This window comes from Tamandua tetradactyla, chromosome 23, assembly GCF_023851605.1.
Source record: "Tamandua tetradactyla isolate mTamTet1 chromosome 23, mTamTet1.pri, whole genome shotgun sequence".
In the NCBI taxonomy this organism is placed as follows: Eukaryota; Metazoa; Chordata; class Mammalia; order Pilosa; family Myrmecophagidae; genus Tamandua; species Tamandua tetradactyla.
In genome coordinates, this window is record NC_135349.1 from 56,137,957 (window position 1) to 56,163,354 (window position 25,398).

General features: G+C 53.4%; 1 protein-coding gene across 4 annotated transcripts; it reads left to right on the plus strand.

The window, feature by feature from the left end:
- The first annotated feature begins 16,187 nt into the window (after positions 1 to 16,187).
- On the plus strand, positions 16,188 to 20,124 carry LOC143666824 (mastin-like). Of its 4 annotated transcripts, XM_077140350.1 has the most exons (7): positions 16,669 to 16,717; positions 18,078 to 18,179; positions 18,341 to 18,401; positions 18,510 to 18,690; positions 18,789 to 19,063; positions 19,544 to 19,707; positions 19,803 to 20,124. In XM_077140350.1, the coding sequence occupies exons 3-7, from the start codon at positions 18,341 to 18,343 to the stop codon at positions 19,971 to 19,973; spliced, it is 852 nt and encodes a 283-aa protein (XP_076996465.1). In that variant the 5' UTR covers positions 16,669 to 16,717; positions 18,078 to 18,179; the 3' UTR covers positions 19,974 to 20,124. The 4 variants fall into 4 exon arrangements, with proteins under 4 accessions (XP_076996464.1, XP_076996466.1, XP_076996465.1 ...); XM_077140349.1 differs by lacking the exons at positions 16,669 to 16,717; positions 18,078 to 18,179 and adding an exon at positions 16,188 to 16,241; XM_077140351.1 differs by lacking the exon at positions 18,078 to 18,179 and having other exon boundaries at positions 16,658 to 16,717.
- Positions 20,125 to 25,398: the final 5,274 nt, after the last annotated feature.

Genomic DNA, 25,398 nt, shown 5'->3' on the forward strand with positions numbered 1-25,398 from the left:
GGGGAGGTGGGAGATCCAGGAAGCCCCTGGGCAGCCTCTTACACGCCTCCGGTGGCAGGGTCGGACTCACCCCGAGGCTATCTGCCGCCTTTCCCCGGCTTCCCGGGTAGGCCCGTATGTGTTAGGGCCCCGGGACTATTGCCCCGTATGTATTAGGGCCCCGTAGGGGTTAGGGTCGTCAGAGAAAATACCGGATGTCCGGTGAGATTGGAATTTCAGATGAACAGTGAATATCTCTTTAGTATGAGTGCATCCCAGAAGTTACAGAGACCCACTTAAACAAAGACGTTATCTTTGTTTATCTGGAATTCTGACTTCACTGGGCACCAGTATGTTGAGTTCTTAGACCTGGCAGCACCCCATCCGTCAGCCTTGCTGTGGAACAGTGAGGACCGCGCCTGGGGCAGGCTGCCCAGAGCCAGCAGCTCTCCAGCCCAAAACTCCTCCTGCCCCAGGGCTTGCAGGCGGAGGAGGGCGTGGACCCCAAGATTCTCATCTCCCAGGCATCAGAGGGCACAGGCAGAGGAAAGGGACGCTGCGGGTGGGTGCAGGGGCACAGGAGGGGGCCCGAGAGGAGGCCCTGGGCACCTGGTCCCCCTGGTGCATGTCGGGGCCTGAGAGGACCTCTTTCCTGAGCCTAGGGTCTGGGCATGAGTCCCAGATGGGGCCCAAGGGGCGGGGAGCAGGTGCGCAGGGTGGGGGTGGGGAGCAGGTGTGCAGGTGGGGGAGGGGCCGGGAGCAGGTGCGCAGGCAGGGGGATGGGAGGGGTGCAGGTGTGCAGGAGGGGCGGGGGGCAGGTGTGCAGAGGAGGCAGGTGGGCAAGAGGGGCGGGGGCAGGTGCGCAGGAAGGCAGCTGGGGAGGGGCTCCTGAGCTGGGGAGCAGCCATCTCCTCAGATCCCGCCTTCCCAGGGCTCTGGAGAGAATCTGTTGAAAGAAGGAGCAGGGCCCCCAACCTAACGCTGGGGGAGGGGCCGAGAGGGGCGGCCCCTCCCCCAGCCTCCCTGGGCCCCCACCCTGACTTGGGAGGTTCCCCCCGCGCGGCAGCCCAGCCCGCAAGGAGCCGAGACCCCAGACCCAGCCGTGCTCCTGCTCCTGTCCTCCGGAGTTGCCCTTCCAAGCCCCCCTCTATCTCCCCGGGAAGCCCTCTAGCCCGAGGGGAGCGTCTCAGCCCCTCCCCGGGCCCTCGGCCCTGCGCTCCCGCTCGGTCCCGGGGGCGTCCCCGCCGGGCGGGCCAGGGCGGTGCAGAGGCGGAGCGGCCGGTGCGCGCAGGCCCGGGTGGAGGAGGGCGGTCTCTAGCCCTGCTCCTGGCAGAGCTGAGGAGTCCACGGGAGTGGATCCGTCATGAGTGGAAAATAATGAACCCTTCTGCAAACCCTCCTGCGTGAGCCTGTCTCAGGGAGCTTGCTTGTTTTTGTTTTTAATTTCTAAGTGACTTTTTAAAAATTTGTTTTCCGTATATATTACTAGAGAAGTTGTGGATTTACAGAAAAATAACACGGAAAATACAGTCTCCGAACATCCTCCCCCCCTACACACACCAGTTTCCCGATTTTTAACACCTTGCATTAATGTGGTGCTTTTGTTACAGCCGATGAAACAATGTTATAATTGTCCCATTAACTATAGTCCATAATTTCCATGAAGGTTCACTGCTTGTGAACATCGGACAGTCCTATGTCGTTTGTGTTTCCATTATTATTCTAACAACTTACATACAACCTAACGTTTCCTCCTTTTAACCACCTTCAAATGTGGAATCCAGGGCTGGTAATCATGGGGTGCTACTGCCAACACCAACTTCCATGGCCAAACTTCCCTATTGTCCGGACTAGAAACTCTGTACAGCTCTCCATCCCATCCCCCCCCCCCCCCCCCGGGAGCCTGCATTCTGGTTTCTGATTCTAGGGGCTTGCTCAATCTAATTATTCCGTGTCAGTGAGCTCATACAATATTTGTCCTTTTGTTGTCTGGCTCATTTCCCACAACACGCTGTCTTCAACTTGCATCCATGTAGTTGCATCCCCAGGACTTCATTCCTTTCTACAGATGAAGAATGTTCCATTTTATGTAACTGTCATCCCTATGTATCCAGCCATCTCTTGAGGGACACTTTGGTTGCTTCTATCTTTGGGCAATTGTAAAAAATGCCACTATGCAACTCTGAAATCTGAGATACTGAGCTGTTTGTATGTAACTGGTCGTCCAGAAACTTTGAGTATTTATGTGACACTTGAGACTCAGTGAGAGCTCTGAAGCTGTGAAGGTCAGCAGTACCACATACAGGAACTGTTTAAAAAGTTAAAAAAGTCATCAGACATCGAGTAGAGAGATGAATGGAGCTCATCTGGATAGGACTAAGGTATATCAGAAGACGGGGTAAGGGGTTCTATCGTCCATATTTTAAAACTTCAACTTCTATATGAGACTAAAGGTAGAGATGTTTATTTTGGTGCAAAATTTATACTTTCGGTAGTGTATTTCCTAATTTAACTTGTGTGGTCAGTTTAGTTAGCACCGTAAGTACTGGGAATCTTGAATAGGGCATGAGATTTTGTTGGTTTGTCCAGGTTGGTGTGATGCCCTGATAAATACTCAGTGAATAAATGAGTAGTTGCAGAGTCCCCTTGAGGGAATGGGGAGAAAAGGGGAAATATACAACTTCCCCATCTGGAGACTTTCTGATATTCTCGCAAGCAGTGGGGACAACCAAATCAATAGGCTGAGCCCTTGAACTTGGGGTTCGTCCCTAGGAAACTTAGCCCCACAAAGGATAGGCTAAGCCTCCTTAAAATTAGGCCTAAGAGTCACTTCCAGAGAACCTCTTTTGTTGCTCAGATGTGGCCTCTCTCTCTCTAAGCTGATACGGCAAGTGAACTCACTGCCCTCCCCCTCTCTGCGTGGGACATGACTCCCGGGAGTGTAAACCTCCCTGGCAACGTGGAACAGAGATCCCAGGATGAGACGGGACCTGGCATCAAGGGATTGAGAAAACCTTCTTGACCAAAAGGGGGAAGAGATAAATGAAACAAAATAAAGTGCCAATGGCTGAGAGATTTCAAACAGAGTTGAGAGATTATCTTGGAGGTTATTCTTATGCATTATATAGATATCCCCTTTTTAGTTTCTGGTGTATTGGAGTGACTAGAGGGAAGTACCTGAAACTGTAGAGCTGTGTTCCAGTAGCCTTGATTCTTGAAGATGATTGTATAATGATGTAGCTTTTACAATGTGACTGTGTGATTGTGAAAACCTTGTGTCTGATGCTCCTTTTATCTAGGGTATGGACAGATGAATAAAAAATGTGGATAAAAAGTAGTAGGGGGAACGAGGGTTGAAATAAATTGGGTGGATGGAAGTACTAGTGCTCAATGAGAGGGAGGGGTAGGGGCATGGATGTATGAGTTTTTTCTTTTTTCTTTTTCTGGAGTGATGCAAGTGTTAGAAAAAACGATCATGGTGATGAATACTCAACTATGGGATGGTATGTGAGCCACTGGTTGTCACCATGTGTTTGTATGCTAAAGAATGCTTGCGTGCTTGTGTGTTGTTTCATCTTGTAATGCCGCCATGAACATTGGTGCGCGAAGATCTGTTTGAACCTTTGCTCTCAATTATTTGGGCTATGTGCCTAGTAGTACGATTCCTGGGTCATTTGGCAGTTCTGTCCTTAATTTTCTGGGGAACCGCCGAACTGTTTTTCATGGGAGCTGCACCGTTTTGTATTCCCATCAATAATGAGTGATAATTCCTATTTCTCTGCATCCTCCCCAACATTTGATATTTTCCATTGTTTTAATAGTAGGCAGTGGTATCACATTGTGGTTTTGATTTGCATTTCCCTATTAACTAGTGATGTTGAACATCTTTCCATCTACTTTTTGGCCATTTGTATATCTTCTTTGGAGAAATATCCAAGTCTTTTATCCAGTTTTTAAATGAGTCATTGACTCTTTGGTGTTGCGTTGTGGGATTTCTTTACATATTCTGGAAATTAAACCCACTGAGTAGGTTGTCATTTTACTTTCATGATAAAGTCCTTTGATGCACAAAAATTTTTAATTTTTTGTTTAGGTGCATGGTCCAGGAATTGAACCCGGATCTCCTTCATGAAAAGCGAGCATTGCACCACTGAACCACCTGTGCACCCTAAAAATTATTAATTTTGACGAAGTCCCACTTAATCTATTTATTCTTTTGTTTCTTGTGCTTTGGATAGAAAGTCTAAGAAACTGTTGACTAACACAAGGTCTTGAAGATGCTTCCCTATGTTTTTTTTTCAAGAGTTTTATAGTTCTGGTATGTATACTTAGGTCTTTGACCCATTTTGAGTTATTTTGTATATAGCGTGAGGTCTGTTTGTTTTGTTAAATAGCTGGAATGCGATGTACCAGAAATGGGTTGGCTTTTCCCAAGGGGGTTTATTAGTTTACAAATTTATACTTCTAAGGCCATAAAAATGTCCAAGTTAGGGCATCAGCCAGAGGAAAACTTCACTGAAGAAAGGCCAATGGCGTCTGGGGCTCCTTTGTCACATGGGAAGGTACATGGCAGTGTCTGCTGGCCCTTCTCTCCTGGGTTGGTTTCAGAATAGCTCTCTCAGCTCCTGTGGGTCCTTCTGGCTTCTCCAGGGCATTTTCCTTCTCTCTTAGCTTCTCTCAGCTCTGAGCTCACCCCAAAAAGAAATGTCTGTTCCTTAAAGGACTTCAGCAAGCAGATTAAGACCCAACTCGAATGGGCAAGGTCGCAGCTCATGGACACAACCTCATCAAAAGGCCCCACCCACATGCTGGAGACCTGGGTTTGATTTCCGGTGCCTGCCCATGCAAAAAATAAAAAATAAAAACAAGTCCACCCAACGATAGGTCTGCCCCACCAGACTGGATTAAAAGGACACAGACTTTTCTGGGGTACATAACAGATTCAAGTCAGCACAGGGCCCTCCTTCATTCTTTTGCATATGGAGATAAAGTGTTCTGGACCTTTTGTGGTGGAGACTCTGCTTTCCTCGTGGAGCGGATGTGGCGCACTTGTCAGAAATCAACTGGCCGTTCATATGAGGATTTATTTCTGAACTCTCAGTTCAATTTTGTTGGTTTCTGTGTCTATCCCTGTGCCAGTATCATTTAGTTTTTTTAAATTAATTAATTACGATTGAGTTAAACTATATATAACATAAAACCATCTTAAACATTTTGGTGGACAATCCTTTGACATTAAGTACACTGATAATAAGGTGTAACTTTTACAATGATCTATCTCCAGATTATTTTCATCTTACAAAACCAAAACTCATCCTCATTTAGCAATAGCTCCCCTTTCCCCCTCCCATCAGGCCTTATAATAACTATTCTGCTTTCTGTCTCTCTGAATTTGCTTATTCTAAGTATGTCATTTTGAGAGAATGAAATACTTGAGGGAAATCATATGTAACAGTTTGCTAATGCTGCTGGAAAGTAATATACCAGAAATGGAACAACAGCTTTTGAAAAGGGAATTTAATAAGTTATATATCTACAGTTCCAAGGCCATACATATGCCCTAACTAAGGCGTCCAGAAAAAGATACCTTGGCTCAAGGAAGGCCCATCTGGGAATGCACATGGCTGGCATCTGATCCTGCTTCCCGGTTCACTGATTCCAGCTTCTGATGCCAGTGGTTTCCTCTCTGAGCATCTGTAGGCCCTCACTCAGCTCCTCTGGGACACAGCTCTGGGTTCTGGCTGGCTTAGCCTCTTTCGAGAAGGCACATGGCGACGTCTGATGGGCTCTGCAAGTCCAAACGGCCTTGTCTAGGTGTCTGCCCTCTGTCAGCTCTCCAAGCACCTCTACGTATGTGTATCTTTGTTGGCTCTGAAGCAACCGCATCTCCTCTGGAATGTCTGCCCTGTTGAAGAACTCCAGTAAACTAATCTAGACCCACCTGGAATGGGCAGAGTCACATCTCCATCTAATCAAAAGGCCACACCCACAACTGGGTGGGTCACGTCTCTGTGGAGATGATCTGTTCAGAAGGGTTTCCACCCTGCCATATTGAATGAGGATTAAAGAACGTGGCTTTTCTGGGGTACACCACAGTTTCAAACCAGCACATCATACAGTCTTTGTCCTTTTGTGCCTGTCTCATTTCACTCAGCAGGGTATCTTCAAGGCTCATCCAGGTGGAGCACATAACAGCACTTCATCTCTTTTGACGGCTGAATAATATGCCCTTGTATAAACAAAACACCTTTCATTTACCTGTTTATCTCTTGATGGAAAGTTGAGTTGATGCTATCCCTCGGCTGTTGCCAATCCTGCTGCGATGAACATGGCTGCACAAATATCTGTGCAAGTCTCTGCTTTCAGTTCTCTGGTGCAGGTGCCTTGGAGTGGAGTTGCTGGGTCCTAAAGTGGTCCTCAATCCTACATTCCCACCCGCAGCGGACAGTTGTTCTGACGCCTCTGCATCTTTGCCAGCATTGGTTAGTTTTAGGTTTTTAAACAACAGCCATTCTAGAGGGTGTGAAGGGGTGTCTCGTCGTTATAAATTTCCCTCTGAGTTCTACCTTTGCTGCATCCCATATGTTTTGGTGGGTTGTATTTTCATTTTTGTTCATCTCAAGACACTTCATAATTTCCCTTGTGATTTCTTCTTTGACCTACTGATTGCTTCATAGTGTGTTGTTTGCTGTCCTCATACACGCACATTTCCCAGGTTTCCCTGTTATTGATGGCTAGATTTATTCCATTGTGGTCCAAGGAGATACTTCGTATAATTTCTATATTTACATTCGTAAGATTTGATTGGTGGCCTGACATTTGGTCTATCCCAGGAAATGTTCGATTGCCCCTGCGACGAGCGTGAATTCTGTGTTGTCGGTAGAGAGCTCCGTGTATGTCCGTCAGGTCTGACTGGTTAAGAGTTTTGACCACGTCCTCTGTTTCCTTAGTGATATGCTGCTCAGATGTTCTATCGGTTATTGAAAGTGGTGTATTGAAGCCTCCAGCTATTATTGTAGAACCATATATTTTCCGTCCAATTCTGATGATTTTTGTTTCATGTATTTTGAGGCTCCATTTGAGGGGCATATGCATTTATCATCATTGTATCTTCTTCTTGAACTGAATCTTTTACCAATATATAATACCTGTCTTTGTTGTAAATTTTTGGATTTAAAGTATATTTTGTCTGAGAACAATGTAGCCATTCTGGTTCTCTCTGATTACTGTTTGCATGGAATATCTTTTTCCATCCTTTTACTTCAAACTTTTTGTGTCTTTGTACCTAAAGTGAGTTTCTAGTAGGCACCATGGAGATGGATCATAAACCTGCCAATCTTTGCATGTTAGGAGGGGAATTTAACTCATTGACATTTAAGGTAATAACTGAGAAGAAATAATTTACTTCTGCCATTTAGCTATTTGTTCTGTGTATGCTTTGTATATATTTTTTGTTCCTCATTTAAACCATTATAGCCTTTAAAAAAATTAGTTTGCGTTTTTTAGTGCACCCCTTTGATTCCCTCCTTTTTTCCTCTACTTTATATGTTTGAAGTTATTTTCTCAGTGGCTTCCTTTGTAATTGCAATGAACATCTTAAACTAATAACAACCTAGTTTTGATTAGTCCCAACCCAGTTTCAGTTGTCTACAAACTCTACCTATATGACTCTGTCCCTCCCATTATATTGTTATGATCTCGGATTCCTCTTTATACACTGTATTGCCGTTAACACAGATTTATAATGTTATTTTACACATTTGCTTATTAAGTCATAAAGAGTGAAAAACCTGTTACAAATCAAAAGTGCAATAACAGAGGATTTTAAATTTACCTATGTAGTTACATTGTTCTATATTTCCTTTTATGGCTTCAAGTACTGTCTAGTGTCCTTTTATTTCAGCCCAAAGGACTCCCTTTAGTATTTCTTGTAGAGCAGGTCTTCTGGTAATAAAGTCTTTTAGCTTTTGTTCATTTGTAAATGTCCTGATTTCTCCTTCATTTTTGAAAGATACGTTTGTTGGACATAGAATTCTTGTTTGTCAGTTTTTTTTCTTCTCTAAGGACTTCAGATATGCCACCCCATTGTCTTCTGACCTCCATGGTTTCTGATGAGAAATCTGTGATTAATCATATTGGGATCCAATATTAAAATTCAGTTAATTTTGAAAGTTATTGCTTTTTTGTATAATTTATTTCACAATAAAAAATAATTTAAAAATGTAAAAAAAAAAAACCAACTCAGTTAAAATAAAAAGAAAAAAACAAACAGCCCAAATTGAAAAATGGGCAAAAGATCTGAACAGACACCTCACCCAATAAGATACACAGATGGCAAGTAAGCATATGAAAAGATGCTCCACATCATTTGTCATCAGTGAGTTACAGATTCACACAACAACGAGATCCCACTGCACACCTATTAGAATGGCTAAAATCCCAAAATCCGACAACACCAAATGCTGACAGGGAGGTAGGGCGCCCGCAGCTCTCTTTGGTGGCTGGTGGGGATGCCACTCTGGAAGGCGCTTGGTGGTTTCTCACAACACTGTGACCCAGCAGTCATGCTTGTCCCTATTAACCAAGTGAGTTGAAAACTTGCGTCCGCACTAAAAGCTGCACGTGGAGAATTACACCGGCTTTATTCACAGTTGCCGAAACCTGGAAGTATGTTCCTCCACAGGCGAATGGTAACAGCCCGTGGCACATCCATAGAATTCATGCAGCGAGAAAAAGAAATGAGCTTTGGAGCGTGGGCAGGTGTGGAGGGCGGGCAGGCATGGGGGAGTGGTAAATGCACACTGCTGGGCATGAGAAGCCAGCCTGCTAAGGCTGTACCTGTGTGATCCCAGCCGCCTGCTATCCTAGAAAGGGTGAAGCTCTGGAGATAGTAGGATATCAGAGGGTGTCCTGGATTTGGGGGCGCGGCCAGGCCCTAGTGGGGACGTCAGAGCCCCTGAACTGCAGGACACAAAGGGGAGCCTAAGGAAGCGGGAACTTCAGCCACACTGTCGCCCCACGGGCACGGGACACCCACGGCTCAGGAAGCTGGCTGGGTGTGGGTGCGGAGCCCTACCTCCTGCAGGGTTTCCTGTAACCCCCACCGCCCTAAAACTAGCGCCTATAGTAAAGAGAAAAATGGAACAAGTAGAAAGGGAAATGGCCTCAGCTCCGAGGAGTGGGGTCCCCCAGGATCCCGGGAGCCTCAGCCAGGTGCACCTGTGGAGGGGCCTGTGGACAAGGTGCCCCCCACTGCAGGTGTCAGGTGCTTGAGCCAGCGTCGCAGGCACCCACGTCTCTCCTCCCGGGCAGGGGCTTGTAGGGACCCCCCAGAGGCGGGGCAGTGGGCTTACCACTGGCTGCCAGGTAGGTGAGCAGGAAAACGCGCCGACAGGCACTGGAGAGCCGGCTCTGGGGGCCCCCTTTATTTTCCTTCCTTAAAATAGGCATTTTTATTATGTATTTTTCAGACATACAGTAAATGGAACAAAACGGTACAATGAGCAGCCATGTACATACCACTCAGATACAATCATTCACGTTTTGCCGTACACGTTTCACAGCTACACACCTACATCTTCATTTGTAGAAAATACTCTTATTGAGAAATATCACCCACCCACACTCCAACCAGATTATACCATCAGTGGCTCACAGTATCATCACATAGTTGTGTCTTCTTCACCGTGATCATTTTTAGAACATTTGCATCATCCGGAAAAAGTAATAAAAATAACTCATACACCCCTTAACCCCTTACTCCTCTCTTTCATTGACCCACAGTATTTTAACCCATCCATTTTTTTATCCTTTATCTCCCCCTATTAATAATTTTTTTTTTATCCTTATTATTATTATTTACTTACTCATCTGTCCTTTCCCTGGATAAAAGGAGCATCAGACACAAAGTTACAGTCACACTGTAAGAGCTTTATCGTTATACAATCAGCTTCAAGAGACAAAGCTACTGGAACACAGCTCTGGTTTCAGGCACTTCCCTCCAGCCTCTCCAATACCCCATAAACTACAAAAGGATATCTATATAATGCGTAAGAATCACCTCCAGGATAACCTCCTGACTGCTTGAAATCTCTCAGCCCCCGAGCCTTTATTCTCTTCACCTTTTGGTCAAGGAGATTTTCTCATCCCCGCAACACCGGGTCCTGCCTCATCCGGGGTCTCTGTCCCGCACTGCCCCGAGATTTACACCCCCGGGAGCCATGTCCCACGTAGGGGGAGCGCAGTGAGTTCACCTGCCGAGTGGACTAGACTAAGCAACAAAAGAGGTTCTCTGGGGTGACTCAGGCACAATTATCCACAGGCTAAGCCTCTCCTTTGCGGGAATATTTCATGGGGGCGAGCCCCAAGTTTGGGGGCTCAGCTTATTGAGTTGGCTGTCCCCACTGCTTGTGAGGACATCAGGAATTCCCCAGATGGGAAAGTTGAATATATCCCCCTTTCTCCTCAGTCCTCCAAGGGCATTTTGCAAATTCTTCTCTCATTCTCTCTTCCAATCACTCTGGGATTTATCAGGGCACCACACTAACTCGTACAAACCAACAAGATCTCACGTCCTATTCAAGATTCCATGTGCTTACGGCGTTCAAGTAGACTGACCATAAAGTTAGAGAATCTGCCACCCAAAATATAAATGTTGTACCAAATAAACCTCTCTCCCTTTGGTCTCACACAGAGGTTGAAGTTTGAAAATATGGGCCATACTGCCCTTTACCCAGGGTTCTGGTTTCCCTTAGTCCTGTCCAGTCAGCTTCACTCACACCTCTATGTGAAGCTTCAGCTTTTTGAACAGTTGCTGAATGCAGTAATGCAGACTCACAGCTTCAGCACCCTAACTCTGCGTCTCAGGTGTCACATAAATACCCGGAGTTTCAGGAAACAACCAGGTTATCTAGAAAGAGCTCAGTACCTCAGAATTAGAAATATCAGTTACAGCTCCTAAATTTGTCTGACTGCTGTAAGAGCTTGCAGTCTAGGAAGCTGTACAATAGGCCCCAACCTGATAACCCACGCTCTTGACTTCAATTCTCTGAGTCTGTACGTTATAGATAATCTGTATGAAAGAGGCAAGGTAAGATTTGTCTTTTTGTTTCTGACATTTTATTCAATCCACCGTCCTTAAGTGGATTCATTCATTCACCTAGTTTCATACCAGGGGCCCTTGCGACTTAGGTGTTTAGATGGGCTTTAGGGGCTACAGAACCCGATTGCATCTTCACATGCATAAGTGTGTGCAGTAAGTGTGTGCATGAGTGTGGTTGTGGGTGGGTGTGCTGGGGGCAGGGAATTAGGGTTAAGGACCCTGTTACTGGCCTGCCCTGTTGTGTCTTTGCATTTTTGTCTCCCACACTTGAAGGTCAGCTCTGGAGGGCAGGGATCTCTGTCTGGTGCAGGCTGTCCTGGGGGCGGAATGCTGGGCACATCGTAAGGTGGGCTTATGTCGTAAGGTGACACATACCCACTTCTTGGTATATACCCTAAAGAACTGAAAGCAGGGGCTGAACAGGTGTTTGCACCCTGATGTTCATGCTGGCGTTATTCACAATTGCCAAAAGACGGTAGCGACCTGTGTCCACCAGTCGATGAACGGATAAATAAAAACGTGATCTGTCCACATCACGAAACAGTATTCAGCCACACAGAGGAATGAAGCTCCGATATACGCCACAGCACAGAGGAACTTTGAGGACATAATTGTTTCAGTCTGCCAACGCTGCCAGAATACAAAATTTCAGAATTGGATCGGCTTTTATAAAGGGGATTTATTACGTTACAAGCTTACAATTCTAAGGCCTTAGGAACGTCGAAACTAAGGCGTCCAGGGAAGACACCTTGCCTCTGAAGAAAAGCCGAATGGTGTCTGGTTTCCTCGGTCCCACGGGAAGGCGCGTGGCCGGCGTCTGCCGTCCTTTCTTAGCTGCTCTGGGGCAGCTCTGGGCTGCTTCCTCTTTCGGCTTCCCTGGGCTCTCTCCAGGTTCTGGCTGGCTGAGCATCTCACGGGAAGGCACATGGCGACGCCTGCAGGGCTCCACTTCCTGTCTGGCTTCTGTCAGCTCTCCTGGTTCTTCTGCACGTCCCACCCTCTGCGTCTGTGTCCGCATCGGAGCTCTCTCCACAACGCTTCCCCCGTTAAAGGACTCCAGTAAATAGTCACGACCCACCCTAAGTGGGTGGAGCCACTTCTCCATCTGTGCTGGTTTGAAAGGAAGTATGTCCCCTAGAAAAGCCATGTTTTAATCAAAATCCCATTTCATAAAGGTAGAATAATCCCTATTCAATACTGTGTGTTTGAAACTGTAATCAGATCATCCCTGGAGATGTGATTTAGTCAAGAGTGGTTGTTAAGTTGGATTAGGTGATGACATATCTTCACCTGTTTGGGTGGGTCTTGATTGGTTTATTGGAGTCCTATGAAAGAGGAAACATTTTTGGGAAAGAGATTCAGAGAGAGCAGAGAACGCTGCAGCACCACGAAGCAGAGTCTACCAGCCAGCGTGTTGGAGATGAAGAAGGAAAACACCTGCTGGGGAGCTTCATGAAACTGCAAGCCAGGAGAGAAAGCTAGCAGATGACACCATGCTCGCCATGTGCCCTTCCAGATGAGAGAGAAGCCCTGATTGTGTTCGCCATGTGCCATCTCGGATGAAAGAGAGACCCTGAACTTCATCGGCCTTCTTGAACCAAGGTATTTTTCTCTGGATGCCTTTGATTGGACATTTCTATAGACTTGCTTTAATTGGGGCATTTTCTTGGCCTAAGAACTGTAAACTAGCAACTCATTAAATTCCCCTTTTGAAAAACCATTCCGTTTCTGGTGTATTGCACTCCGGCAGCTAGCAAACTAGAACACCATCGAAACAGAGGGCCAACCCCACAACTGGGAGTGTCACATCCCCATGGAAACAAACTTCTCAAGAGGTCTCGCCCCACAACATTGAACTGGGATGAGAGGACACGGCTGCTCCCACAGGTGTGGATTAGGGTTGAAAGGACACAGCTTTTGGGGGGGTACACCAACAGCTTCAAACCAGCACGGCCATGCTGCGTGAAATGAGCCAGACACACAAGGGCAAATTATGCAGGGTGTCACTGACATGAAATAGCTAGAAGAAGCAAGTCAGAGTGAGAGACTGGAGTACAGGTTGTGAGGGGCAGGGTCGGGGCAGGGAATGGGGCGTCAACGCTTTAATTATTGGGATTTCTATTTGGGTTGATGGAAAAGTATTGGTAGGAGATGGACATGATGGTAGCACACTATTGTGAAAGTAATTAGCACTGAATTATATATTTGACTGTGGTTAAAAGAGGAAATTTTAGGTTGTATGTGTATTACTAGAATAAAAAATAAAATAAAAATAAAAAAACATAGGACTATGAAACACAAACCGTAAGCCTATTGTAAGCGATGGATTATAATGGATAGTACAGTTATGAAAATATTCTTTCATGAATTGTAACAAACATACCTAACTAACACAAGGTATTAATCATAGGGTGGTGTGTGGGAATTCTGTATTTTATGTGTGATTCTTCTGTAAACCTGTAACTTCTCTTATAAAAAATACATTGCAAACACAAGAACAAAACACAACATATCAAAACTTGTATATATTAAAGTCGTGCTCGGAGAAAAAGTTATAGCTCCAAATGCATATATTAGTAAAAGAACGAGGTTGTAAGTCAATGACCTAAACTACACATGCAGAAACAAGAGCTTCTACGAAAACAAGAAGGGATAGCAATCAAATAGAAAACAGTAGAGAAATCAGAACAAATGAAGTGGATTCTTTGAAAGATTAATAAGACTGATAGTCCTCTAGCAAGATGGATCAATGAAAAAAGAGAAAGGGCAAAAATTATCAGCATAAAGAAAACAGAAGGGGTCTTCAACCCAGATCCCTTGCTCAAGAAAATAAGAATGTGGTAGGAAAAACTCTACATCCAAAACATTTGAAAAAATTGAGGAAATGGATAAATTCCTCAGAACAAACCAATCTGACAAGAGATTAATCAAAAGACTGGACAAGCCCATTAGCTGCTAAAGCAATTGAATCTGAGCTTTAAAACCTCCTAAGAAAGATGGCTTCACTAGTGACTTCTCCCAAACATTTAAGGGAGAAACACCAATGTTGCAGGAACACTTCCAGAAATGAGAAAAGAGGGAACACTACCCAACTCGTTGTATGAAGACGGCATAACAGCAATTCCAAATCCTGACCACAACCTGACAAGAAAGGAAAATAACAGCCCCACGTGTCTCATGAATGCCTCATTGTTTTAAAAAGTTTACATTACAAGGATGCTAGAGAGGTTGACGATACTTCCATATTCAGTTAGCTAGTTGGACTTCAGCTTCTTGTGGATTTCTTGTACATTTTATCCCTTTCTGTTTTTTTCATACTGGGTTGCAAAAGTTGGTGGCATGTTTCAGGTATTAAGCTTTGGTTGGTTTTCGACATTCCATATTTCCCTCCCTGTTTGAACAAGAATCCTTAAATCTGATAAATGGAAAGCCATCCTTTTTTTTTTTTTCTTAATGCTTTTGGAGCCTTTAAAAATGTTTCTCCCCCCCTTAAGGCTAGTGATGGGTAACCTAGGGCTTGTGGCGTGCCAGAACTTGAGGTAAGCTCTCCTCTTTGAGTTTGGTGCAGATACCAACCCTGTTTCCTAAGGAGAAATTCAAGGCGTGGCGAGGCCAGGTCCAGCGGCCAGGGCAGAGGCAGCCACCGGGGCTCTGAGGGACTGTGCCCACCTCTGCTGCTTGCTGACCCAGCTCCCGCCCGCCCCAGCAGCTCTGGGCCGCTCTGCTCCCTCCCCAGGGAAGGCTTGTGCCTTTGGGCCCAGGTCCGTTGCTGAGACTGTAGCCACGACAGGCTGGCGGCATGGAGCCAGTCGCCCCCCGGGTCCAGCGCCACCCTCTGCGTTTGGGGGTGCAGACAGGGCAGCTGACCCTGGAGCCCCTCGGCCCTCCTACCTGCCTTACTGAGGATGAGGGTCCAAGGTGAGGGTCAGGATGGCCTGGTGGGGAGACGGCAGGGCCCGCGGTGGGGGGGTGCCAGTGCTTCATCCTTGCACTGCTTAGGGGTCCCCTTTGGAGGTGGGAGGTATACGGGGCAGGTTCACAGGCAGGCGGCGGGTCCTGGCAGGGACGTCCCTCAGATCCAGGGACCAGGGCAGGGGCCTCGCCGCTCCTTGCAGGGCCCCATCAGAGTTTGAAACTGGTTCAGCCACCCTTCCCCACCCTCACGCATGTTTTGGGGACAGTCCTGACCCCTTCCATACTGCCAGCAGAAAGTCCTCGGAGAGCACCTCCGCCAGGGGTTCCAGAGCTGGCCGGGCATTTGGACGTGCTGTCACCGTGGATCAGGGAAACAGTTGCAGTGCCCTCCTGACCCTGTGCCCACGCTGGTGACACCGCAGGAGTGGATGCATTCCTCAGTCATTGGGAAGGTGCAGGACCCCCAGGGCCACTGCGCGGGCCCACCCAGCCCCTTCCCACGGGCTGCTGTCCCCGCGCCTCCACCCCCACCTGTGGCACCCTGGAAGGAGGGGGAGGGAGCCCCGCGCATGTCTCCAGCCCCCGCCTGCCCTGGGGTGGCTGCTGTGTGCCTGTCAGGACTGCCCGGGGGCAGGGGTGCCCGAGCAGCCAGCTGTGCGTCCTGGACCCTTCAGATGTCCCTTACAGCCTGGACACCCAGAAGAGGCTGGGTGGGGTCCTGGGAGACCCCTCACCTTCCTTGGGAACACCCCAGCTTGTTCCCCAATTCTAGCCTCATCCTCCCCATCGCCCCCTACAGCCCTCCTGGACCCCGTTTCCTGGGCGCTGACCTCTGGGAGGGTGGAATGCTGCTGCGGGTGGGCAGCTCTGCGGGTGGGGTTCCTGGGCCCTGGTGTCTTTGGGTGAGCCTAGAGCTTGTGGCTGGGTCCCCGCAGGTGGAGGGCACATTTTCTGCCCTCCTTTGCCGCGCGCCTGCCTGGTGTCCCCATTCCTGCAGCCTATAAAGTGGTGTGTTTGCAGTGACCTGAGAAAATAGCCCTCTCCAAGCCCAGCCGTGAGAGGGTGTCACCAACAGTGCTCAGCGTTGCCCTGATTTTTAGAGTGAAACCCAGAGCCAGCCTCAGGGGGGCTCCCTGGAGGAGGCGGCCTGGTACGAGCAGATGCTGGAACCCAGGAGAGGCGAGGAGGTGGAGCACCCACGCAGGCGGCAAAAGACGGGGCAGGAGTGGGCAACAGCGCAGCTCAGGTGGGACGCTTCAGGGCCGAGAGGGGTGGGTGAAGGGCCCCAAATGGCCTGCCAGGTGGGGGCTGCCTGTTCCGGCCCCCCCCCCGCCCGCCCCACTGACGCCCGGGGCTGAGGGCTCCGCGTGGGGACCCCGCCGGCAGCTCCGGGGACAGCCCCTCCCGCCCGCCCCACTGCCGCCCTAGCGCCCGGGCTCGGGGGAGGAGCCCCAGGGCACCTTCGGGGCCAGGCTGGGGCAGGCCCACTTCCCCCGGCGGGGAGCGCAGGCCAGCCCCTCCCGGGGTCGCAGGGAGACCCCCACAGCCCCGAAGAGTCGGGGGTGCGATCCAGCCGGGGGCAAAGGGCCGGGTCTTCACCAGCCTGGGGGAGGGGCTCCCCGCGGGCGGGGCCACGCGCAGTTCTCCCGGAGCCCACACGGGGGCAGCACCGGCTCACCTGGGCGGGAGGAAGAGGCGGGGCGGGCCCCGCAGGACGCACAGGTGGGGGGCGGGAGGCGGCGCTGCACTGCGTGGCCGGGAGCCCCCTAAAATGCTCTGCAGAACCGGGGTGTCTCTGTGGGTCTGTGCGTGTGTCTGTGTGTCCATGTGTCCACGTGTACCTCTGTGTGTCTGTATGTCTGTGGGAATCTGCATCCATGTGTCTGTCCATATGTGTGTCCCTATGTGTCTGTATGTGTGCCCGTGTGCATCAGTGTGCGTTTGTGTGTGTGCACACGTGCACGTGCCAGCGCCCAGGTTCCCTGAGCCTTGTGGGGCAGGACAGCTGATGCCCCGGCTTCTGGGCAGTCACTCCCACCTGAGCCAGTATCTGCCGCCCCCGGGCTCCACCCGCACACCCTGGGGCCCGGGCTCAGGGCTCCGGGCTCCTGGCCGAGGCCCCTGCAAGGCGTGGGGGGCCCGGCTTTCGGTCCGGCCCGGAGCGTCCCCTGGGCCCTGCTGCCACTTGGCTGAAACCCCCTTCCAGGCCCCTGCCCGGGCGTCCGGAGTTTGGGGGGTGCCGCGTGGAGAGTGGCTCGAAGGGAATGGGCGGGCTGAGGCCCCTTGCCTCTCAGCACCTCCGCCGGGGGGGACCTGGGCAGGGGCCGGCTCAGCTGTGGGCCCCAGCCGCATTGCCCTCGTCTAGGCGACCTCCCCCGCAACACCGATCCCAGGAGCCTGGTCCTGGGCGGGGCGGGCGCCACCTGCTCATGCGGGGCTGCCTCGACCTGACCCCACGCAGCCCAGTGGTCCCAGGAGGGTGGTCCCGGGGGCTTTGATCCCGGGGGGTGGTCCCGGGGCGCTGAGCCTGGGAGGATGGTCCCAGGAGGGTGGTCCCAGGGGGGTGGTCCGGAGGGGTGGTCCCAGGGGGGTGGTCCCAGGGGGGTGGTCCGGAGGGGTGGCCCCAGGAGGGTGGTCCCAGGAGGGTGGTCCCAGGGGGGTGGTCCGGAGGGGTGGTCCCAGGGGGGTCGTCCCGGGGGCTTTGATCCCAGGGGGGTGGTCCCAGGGGGGTGGTCCCAGGGGGGTGGTCCGGAGGGGTGGCCCCAGGAGGGTGGTCCCAGGAGGGTGGTCCCAGGGGGGTGGTCCCAGGAGGGTGGTCCCAGGAGGGTGGTCCCAGGGGGGTGGTCCCAGGAGGGTGGTCCCAGGAAGGTGGTCCCAGGGGGGTGGTCCCAGGAGGGTGGTCCCAGGAGGGTGGTCCCAGGGGGGTGGTCCGGAGGGGTGGTCCCAGGGGGGTCGTCCCGGGGGCTTTGATCCCAGGGGGGTGGTCCTAGAGTGCTGAGCCTGGGAGGGTGGGCCCGGGGGGTGGTCTGTCCCCAGCCCCCACACCCACACGGTGTCTGGGGCGTCCGGTGCATTTCCACAGCCCAGTGGGGGCCGCAGAAACTCACCAGCCCATCCTGCTGCCGTCCCCCCTCACGGCCAAGCCAACAGGAAGCCCTGGCGGCCCCCTGCGGCCCCCCATGAGGTGGGCTGCACCCTCCCCTGCTTCCTCTCTACGGGAGATAAAGGGGCGCCCAGGGCCCCCGTGGCAGAGGGCAGCAGAGACCTGGGAGGGTAAGGCCCTGCCCGCCGGCCCCCCTCCCTCCCCCGCCCCGGCCTCCTCACCCGGCCCACTCTCTCCTGCAGATGCTGTGGCTGCTGCTCCTGGCCCTCCCCTGCCTGGGGGGCTCCACGCCTGTGACCCCCGGTGAGCGCCCAGGCCCCAGGGGACCCGCTGTGGGGGGCACAGGCACCCGCCCCAGACCGGCTGCGGGTGCCATGGCCGGTCCCTGACACCCCGTTCCCGCTGCCACAGACCCCATCCTGGGCCACGAGCTAGTGGGCATCGTGGGGGGCTGCGACGTCTCGTCCAGGAAGTACCCGTGGCAGGTGAGCCTCCGGTTCTTCAACAAGAGGTTGCAGCTGTGGGAGCACTGGTGCGGGGGCTCCCTCGTCCACCCCCAGTGGGTGCTTACCTCCGCCCACTGCATGGAACCGTGAGTGCCGCCGGGGGCCCAGGCGGGCGGGGGAGGGACTGTCCTGTGCCGAGTGGGGTGCGGGGTCCCCCGCGCCCTGAGCCACTCCCGTCCCGCAGGGAGGACCTGGAGGGCTGCGCCTACAGGGTGCAGGTTGGGCAGCTGAGGCTCTACGAGCACGACCGGCTGGCCAGGGTGGCCCAGGTCATCCGACACCCCAAGTTCAACGTCAGCAAGTGTGTGCTGGGGGGGGCGGACATCGCCCTCCTGAAGCTGGAGGTGCCCGTGCAGCTCTCGGAGGTCGTCAGCCCCATCGACCTCGCGCCCACCTTCCTGCGGATCCCCAAGGGCAAGACGTGCTGGGTGGCCGGCTGGGGGGACGTGGAGCCCGGAGGTGAGGGCAGTGGGGGGGCACGTCCTGGAGGGGAAGGCGATGGGGAGACGGCCTGGAGGGGAGGACGATGGGGAGACGGCCTGGAGGGGAGGGCGGGGGGGAGACGGCCTGGAGGGGGGGTGGGGGGGCATGGCCTGGAGGGGAGGGCGATGGGGAGACGACCTGGAGGGGAGGGCGATGGGGAGACAGCCTGGAGGGGAGGGCGGGGGGGGAGACGGCCTGGAGGTGAGGGCGGTGGGGGGGCATGGCCTGGAGGGGAGGGCGGGGGGGGGGGACGTCCTGGAGGGGAAGGCGATGGGGAGACGGCCTGGAGGGGAGGGCGGGGGGACATGGCCTGGAGGGGAGGGTGGGGCTGCCGGGAAGCGAGGGGCCCACTTGGAGGGGAGGGTGAACCCCGCGCAGCACAGGTCTCGGGGCTCCCCTCCACCCCGCGCCGGGTGGCGGGAGCCCCCGTGACCAGCGTGCCCCGTGTGCCCGCAGAGCCGCTACCCAGGCCCTACCACCTGCAGGAGGTGGAAGTGCAGGTCCTGGGCAATGCCCACTGCAGCCACCTGTACCATCACACTGCTCAGTGCAACTCCAGCGGCCCTCTCATCACGGATGACGTGCTGTGCGCCGGCACCCACGACCAGGGCCCCTGCCACGTGAGGCCCCTGGCGCCCCTTTGTCTCTTGTCCTCCCCTCGCCCTCCTGGCCCCGGCCGGGGGTGCACGGGTGCTCACCCAGGCTGTTTCCCCAGCACGACTCCGGGGGGCCGCTCGTGTACCTGTGGAATTGCACCTGGGTCCAGGTGGGCATTGTGAGCTGGGACCGCCACTGCGGCCGCCGGGACCTCCCAGGGGTGTACACCCGCGTGTCCAGCTATGTGACCTGGATCCACCAGCAGATCGCCCAGGGCTCGGGGCTCTAGAGGGCCGGGAAGAGCCCTCGCTGTCCCTCCCCCACCCAGGCCCCGCCCCTCCCCTGCCCTGCCTGGTGTCCTGGCACAGGGTTGGGGGGCTCCGAGGCTGGGTCTCCGCCGCCTTCCGCCCGCTCCTGAGTCTCATTAAACTGTGTGCAGAGCAGCCTCCACCTGGTCCTGTGTATTTGTCCGCGGGGTGGGGGACTCTGTCTCGGGGTCTGGGGCAGAGCGGTGTGGGGGGCGGGGCGGCACTCCATCCCAGGACCCCACACCCAGCCTCACGGTCCCCAAACTGGCGCCCCAGGGTGCTGGCCCCGGCCAGCTGCCCAACCCCTTCACGAGGGCGGTGGCCAGGTCTCGGGCCAGGGCCGGGGCCGGGGAGTGAGCAGGGGGCATGTGGGGAGAGGACAGCTGAGGGCCAGGGGCCCAGGGGTGGGTGTGGCCGGCTGCAGCCACAGGAAGCTGCTTGGGGAGGCGGGAGGGATGGCACCTTGGGGTCCTTTGGGCTGGTGGGACGAGCTGTGGGTGGCCGTGTCCGGTAGCCAGCGTCTGTCCTGTCTATAGCCACTTCTGCCCTGTCGGGTTCCAGGACCACCCAGGGGGCAGGGGTACCCCCCCTCGCTCGGGGGAAGTGGGGAGTCAGTGGTGGGGCCCTCTCCTCCTGGCGGGCGCCGCCCCAGGCCCCTGAGCTCCTGCAGGATCAGCCTTAGCCCCCGGCCCCCCCAAGAGAATATCTGGTCTGTGGGGTTCACCCTGGGCGCTGAGGCCAGGGAGAGGGGGTGTCTCTGTGGGGACAAAGGACCTCCACCTGCACCTGCGGGGCCTCCCCTTCACCCCGCACCCACCACGGCCTTCTCAGGGGCCTCCTGCCCAGGAGGCGGGGCTGGGGGGGCGCCCTGGGGGTAGGCGGGGCTGTGGGGGTGCCCCAGGGAGGCGGGGCTGGGGGGGCGCCCTGGGGGTAGGCGGGGCTGTGGGGGTGCCCCAGGGAGGCGGGGCTGGGGGGGCGCCCCGAGGGAGGCAGGGCTGGGGGAACGCCCGGGGGTGGTGGGGCTGGGGGTGCGCCCCAGGGGAGGCCCGGTACCTGTGCCTGCCCTTGTCCCGAGGCGGGCCCAGGGTTCCTCCCAAGCTGGTGTCTTGGGAAAATGTCCTAAACCGTGTGACGTCCCAGCTCTGGAATTCCCGCAACCCCTTGGACAGATTCTCACAGACCATGAAAACTGCATCTTCTTGTTCGAATTCCTAGTTCTTGCTGGTGCTCCACAGAAACGCAGCAGAATTTTACGTGTGAATCTTACATCTAACAGGCTTACTGAACTCTTATTTCCAATAACTGGCATGTAGCTTATTTCTACGTAGATAGTCACATTATATGCAAGTGAAGACGGATTTATTTTCTCCTGTCCAAACCTTTTCCATTTGCTTTCTGTTTAAAAATTACCCTGCCCATCCCAGGTTAAATTGAAGTGGGGATGTGTTGCTTCTTGGCTTGTTCTTTTACAAAACACTTTTAGAGAGAATGTGTCTAATAATTGTCCATTTAGGGTTTTTATTTTATAGATCTACTTTACCATATCTATAAATGAAACTCCTTCCATATTCTTTACGAAGAGGTTTATTGTTTTGTTTTACACAGTGGGTGGACATTGAGTTTTTCAGATGCTCTTCTGACCTCTCGGTCTTAGGCTGCCCATGCGATGAATGACATTTATGGATTTTCTAATCCCAAACCAACTCCCATTCCCGCTATAAACCCGACTTGGTCAATGCATTAACCCTTTCATATGCGGTGCGTGTGGCCTGTGAATTTTCACAGCTAGAGTCACGTGTGCATCTTCCTTTCCAGGGGCCTCTGGTTCCGTAAGACGGAACGCAGTCTCTCTTTCCCTACTTTTGGAAGATTTTGTGCAAAGTCGGACTAACTGCTACAAAGTTTGGTAGAACTCACATTGAAAATCTGTGCCTGGTGTTCTTTTTATTGTGATTTTTTTCCCCCCATGGTCCTGGTTATTGTAGTTATCTTCCCAAATAGTTGTTTCCCTGAACTTTTTGTGGGGTCCGGCTTGCTGAGGCAGTTTGCACCTGGGGAAGCTCACCTGTGTTAGGGTGCAGCCCTGTGAGTTACAATGATTGCCTGCAGCAGGTGCCACCGCTTCATCCAGACGGACCACGGAGAATTTCCCCTAGACCCTCCTCCTTCATGCCCTTTGTGCCCACCCCCTGCCCCGTCCAGCCTCTGGCAATACCGACCTCTTTCCGTCCCTCTGGTTTCGCCCTGTCCCGAATGCCACAGAGAGGGCGCCCCAGGGCTGACCGCGTGCTCCGGGCTCTGCCCCCCCTCATGCACTGGGGATCCTGCCTCGCCGCTGCCTCAGGTCATCTGTTCCCTTGCGGTCTGTTTTCCTGCTTTTTGTAAAATGACTCTTCAAGACTTTGTGCCACTTTTTATTGCTCTTTTCTCCTTGTGGAGTTTTGAGAGTTCTTATATCTATGTTCTGCAAATATTTTCTTCCTGTCTTTGGACTGTAAGTTTTAAATTTTGCTCAAGTCAAATTTATATATAAAAAAATGTTATGAATGTTGCCGTGGTTGGCTGGTGTTTGTCCATAATATGTTTTTTCCATCCTTTTACTTTCAACTCTTGCTTCTCTCTTGTAAACAGCATGTATCTGGATTTGTTTTTCAATATCCACCTTCAATATTTGCCTTTTACCTAATGAGCTTATTCCCTGTGTATTTATTACAATATTGACACACTCGGACTGGCTTCTACCACCTTGATTTATTATTTTATAGGGTCCACTGATTTTTATGTTTCTTTTTCTGCCTTTCTCACCTCTCTTCTAGAACTGCCTTCCCTGTGTGACCTGCACAAGGTGGGCCTGGGGTCAGCTCCTCGCGCCTGGCTTCCTCTCCAGGTGCCCCGAGCTGACAGCATCTGGGCAGTTGCGCCAATAGGTCATCTCTCCTCTCGTTCTTAAAGATAGTGGTGACCTTCACCAAGATAACCCACCTCCTTTGCTGACCACGTCCCGGGCCACATCTTCTGCATTTCTCTCTCCATTCCTGGAAGAGCTTTATCTAAACGGCCTCAGAGGACGCAGAGCTTGCAGTCTCTCGGTCCAGAGAACACAGGCATCACGTGCGCGTCCTGGCCTGCTGCCCTGTAGGGAATGTTCTAGATTCTGGAGCGTTGTCCTTCACTGCTTTCCAATATGGCTGTGAGGTGCACGCTTGCCTCTGCTGGTGTGACCGACCCGGCATCACCTGCTGTTGCTCACTCAAGGGGCTGTGAGCGCTCAGAGCGTTGAGTGAAGCTGGGGGCCCCTGCCCCGCTCACCTGCCTCACTCACCTTGCCCCACGCATCAGTATTTTGTCCCCTGTGGTTTTTAAAGAGTGCATGGGCATGGCCGGCCTCACTTGCTGGGTACGTAGGCATTCCGAGGAGGGCCTGCCATGCCGGAGTCCCCTGACCTGCCTGGGTCCCGCTGCCCTCCCGGACCCCGCTGCTCTCCCGGGGAACGCTGTGCCCTCCCCCGCTCAGGTGCCGTGCGGGCTTGCCAGGCACATGTTGAGGGACGGTGGCCTGTGCCCGACATGGCAGAGGTCGCGGGGCAGCCTGAGCCTCCGTGCCCGCTCCTAGTGCAGGCAGCGGCCCTCGTCCACCAGCACCCAGCCCCGTCCTCGCCAGTCCCACCCTGCTGGGCGCGAGACAGGGCTAGCGAGGGGGCACCGTGCTGGCCACAGAGCGGCGTGCGGTGCCCTTGGTGCCACCGATGTGTGCAGAGGGCGCGCGGCGAGACGGGAGAGGAAGGGTGGAGAGGAAGGGTGGCAGGTCTGCTGGGGGTCCCGCAGGCCAGGCCCTCGGGGATGCTGATGAGGAGGACGGCGGCGGGGTGAGGCATGCACGGGAGCTCGAGCCCCCCACCCCGTTCCTCCTGGGGGCGGAGCAGTGTCCCATGAGGTTTGATTTAAATAAAACCGCTACAGGAACGTTTGTGGTGGCAAAAATCCAGAAAGGACCCGAGCAGGCTGCAGCTTGACGTGGAATCAGGACAGGGGTCGTTTCCCCCGGGCCCGGGGACATGCGGCCAGGCGCAAAGGCTGGCGCTGCTTGGCTGCGACGACAGGGGACCTCCCCGGGTGTGACTTCCGGGACCGCGTGAGTTCACCGCAAGGCCAGCGCCGGCCCTGGACGGGGACCCGACTCGCCGGGTCCGACCCCGAGGCGGGGTGACAGCGTGGTGGCGGGGGGACTGCCTGCGCTGCCCAGGACCACCTCTCGCGGCCAAAGGGAAGAGGCGGTGCCTTTCCACAGCACGGCGCCGGAGCACGCAGGACCCGCTGCGCAGGGAGCCTTGCCCCTTTGTCTTGGAGAGGGCCATGTGGGAGCTCCTGTCGCGCTTCTCCCGCCCTTCACGCCCAAGGCCGAAGGCAGGTGAGGCGCAGGGCCCATCTCATCCCCCGAGCAGGACCAGCACTGAGGCCAGCTGTCCTCTGGCCCTACACGTGGAAGGCAGTCCCAAGTGCCCGGTAAGACCCCACAGGGGGCACGACGAACGGCGCGCGCGGCCGCCCCACGCTGAGTGGGGTCCCTGCCACGCCCTCGGATGGCTGCGTTTACTCCCAAGGATCCATTCACAGGGTGGGCCTCTGCACATGACCTGTCCTTAGGGGACGAGAACACGTTTAAACCTCCAAATGTGCACAGACTTCTGTCAACACGGCTTCCTTTTCTGGGAGGAAAATCCCTCTTCTTACCCCAAAACGTGGGTGACACATGCAACACGGCATGTGCACAGGGATGGGGTTTTACGCACATGAAATTGACCTCGAGCCATCCGTCTTGTCTTCGCGCCCCTTTATCGCGCCACAGGTCTAACTGCAGAGTCGGACTGCGTCCTCACTCCACAAGCCCGGTTCAGGGCCCTCCAGGGAGCACGGGCTGGGAATTTTCTGGAATTCCTACGGTGGCCGGGACCGGGAGACGAAAACAAAGCAAAACGCAACAAACCTGAAGTCACCCACGCGTGCTATTTAGTCTCCTTGTTTGGGACAAAGGCAAAGAATTCACAAATACCACCACCAAAGCACCCGGTTCAATTTAATCAGATGTCCGTTTGCAAACCACATCAGTTGCTTCTGTCTTCCGGGAAGTGGGGGGATAACCGCACCCCGGGGGCTTGGTGAGCGGCACAAAGAGCAAAGAGGCCGTTGCCCCCAGGTCATGGAGACGGTGCAAGGGCGCCTGCCCCGAGCGAGGACGGGTAAGCCGCAGAGAAGGAGGCAGGGTCTCCGCTCCAGGAGACGGCAGGGGGACACTTTGCCAAGTCCTGAGTTCAGAATTTTGTTTGCTTTTTGAGATGAAGAAAATATAAAAGTGCCTAAAGGTCAAGGAAGATGTCCATTCTACCGCGAGGGCACCCCCCACCCCAC

Bases quoted from the DNA above. Each gene is read 5' to 3' on its own strand.
- LOC143666824 (XM_077140348.1), top strand. From the start codon at position 16,767: ATGCTCTGCAGAACCGGGGTGTCTCTGTGG. The intron at 18,691-18,788 runs GTGAGTGCCGCC...CCCGTCCCGCAG, and splicing joins TCCGCCCACTGCATGGAACC to GGAGGACCTGGAGGGCTGCG. The intron at 19,064-19,543 runs GTGAGGGCAGTG...GTGTGCCCGCAG, and splicing joins GGGGGACGTGGAGCCCGGAG to AGCCGCTACCCAGGCCCTAC.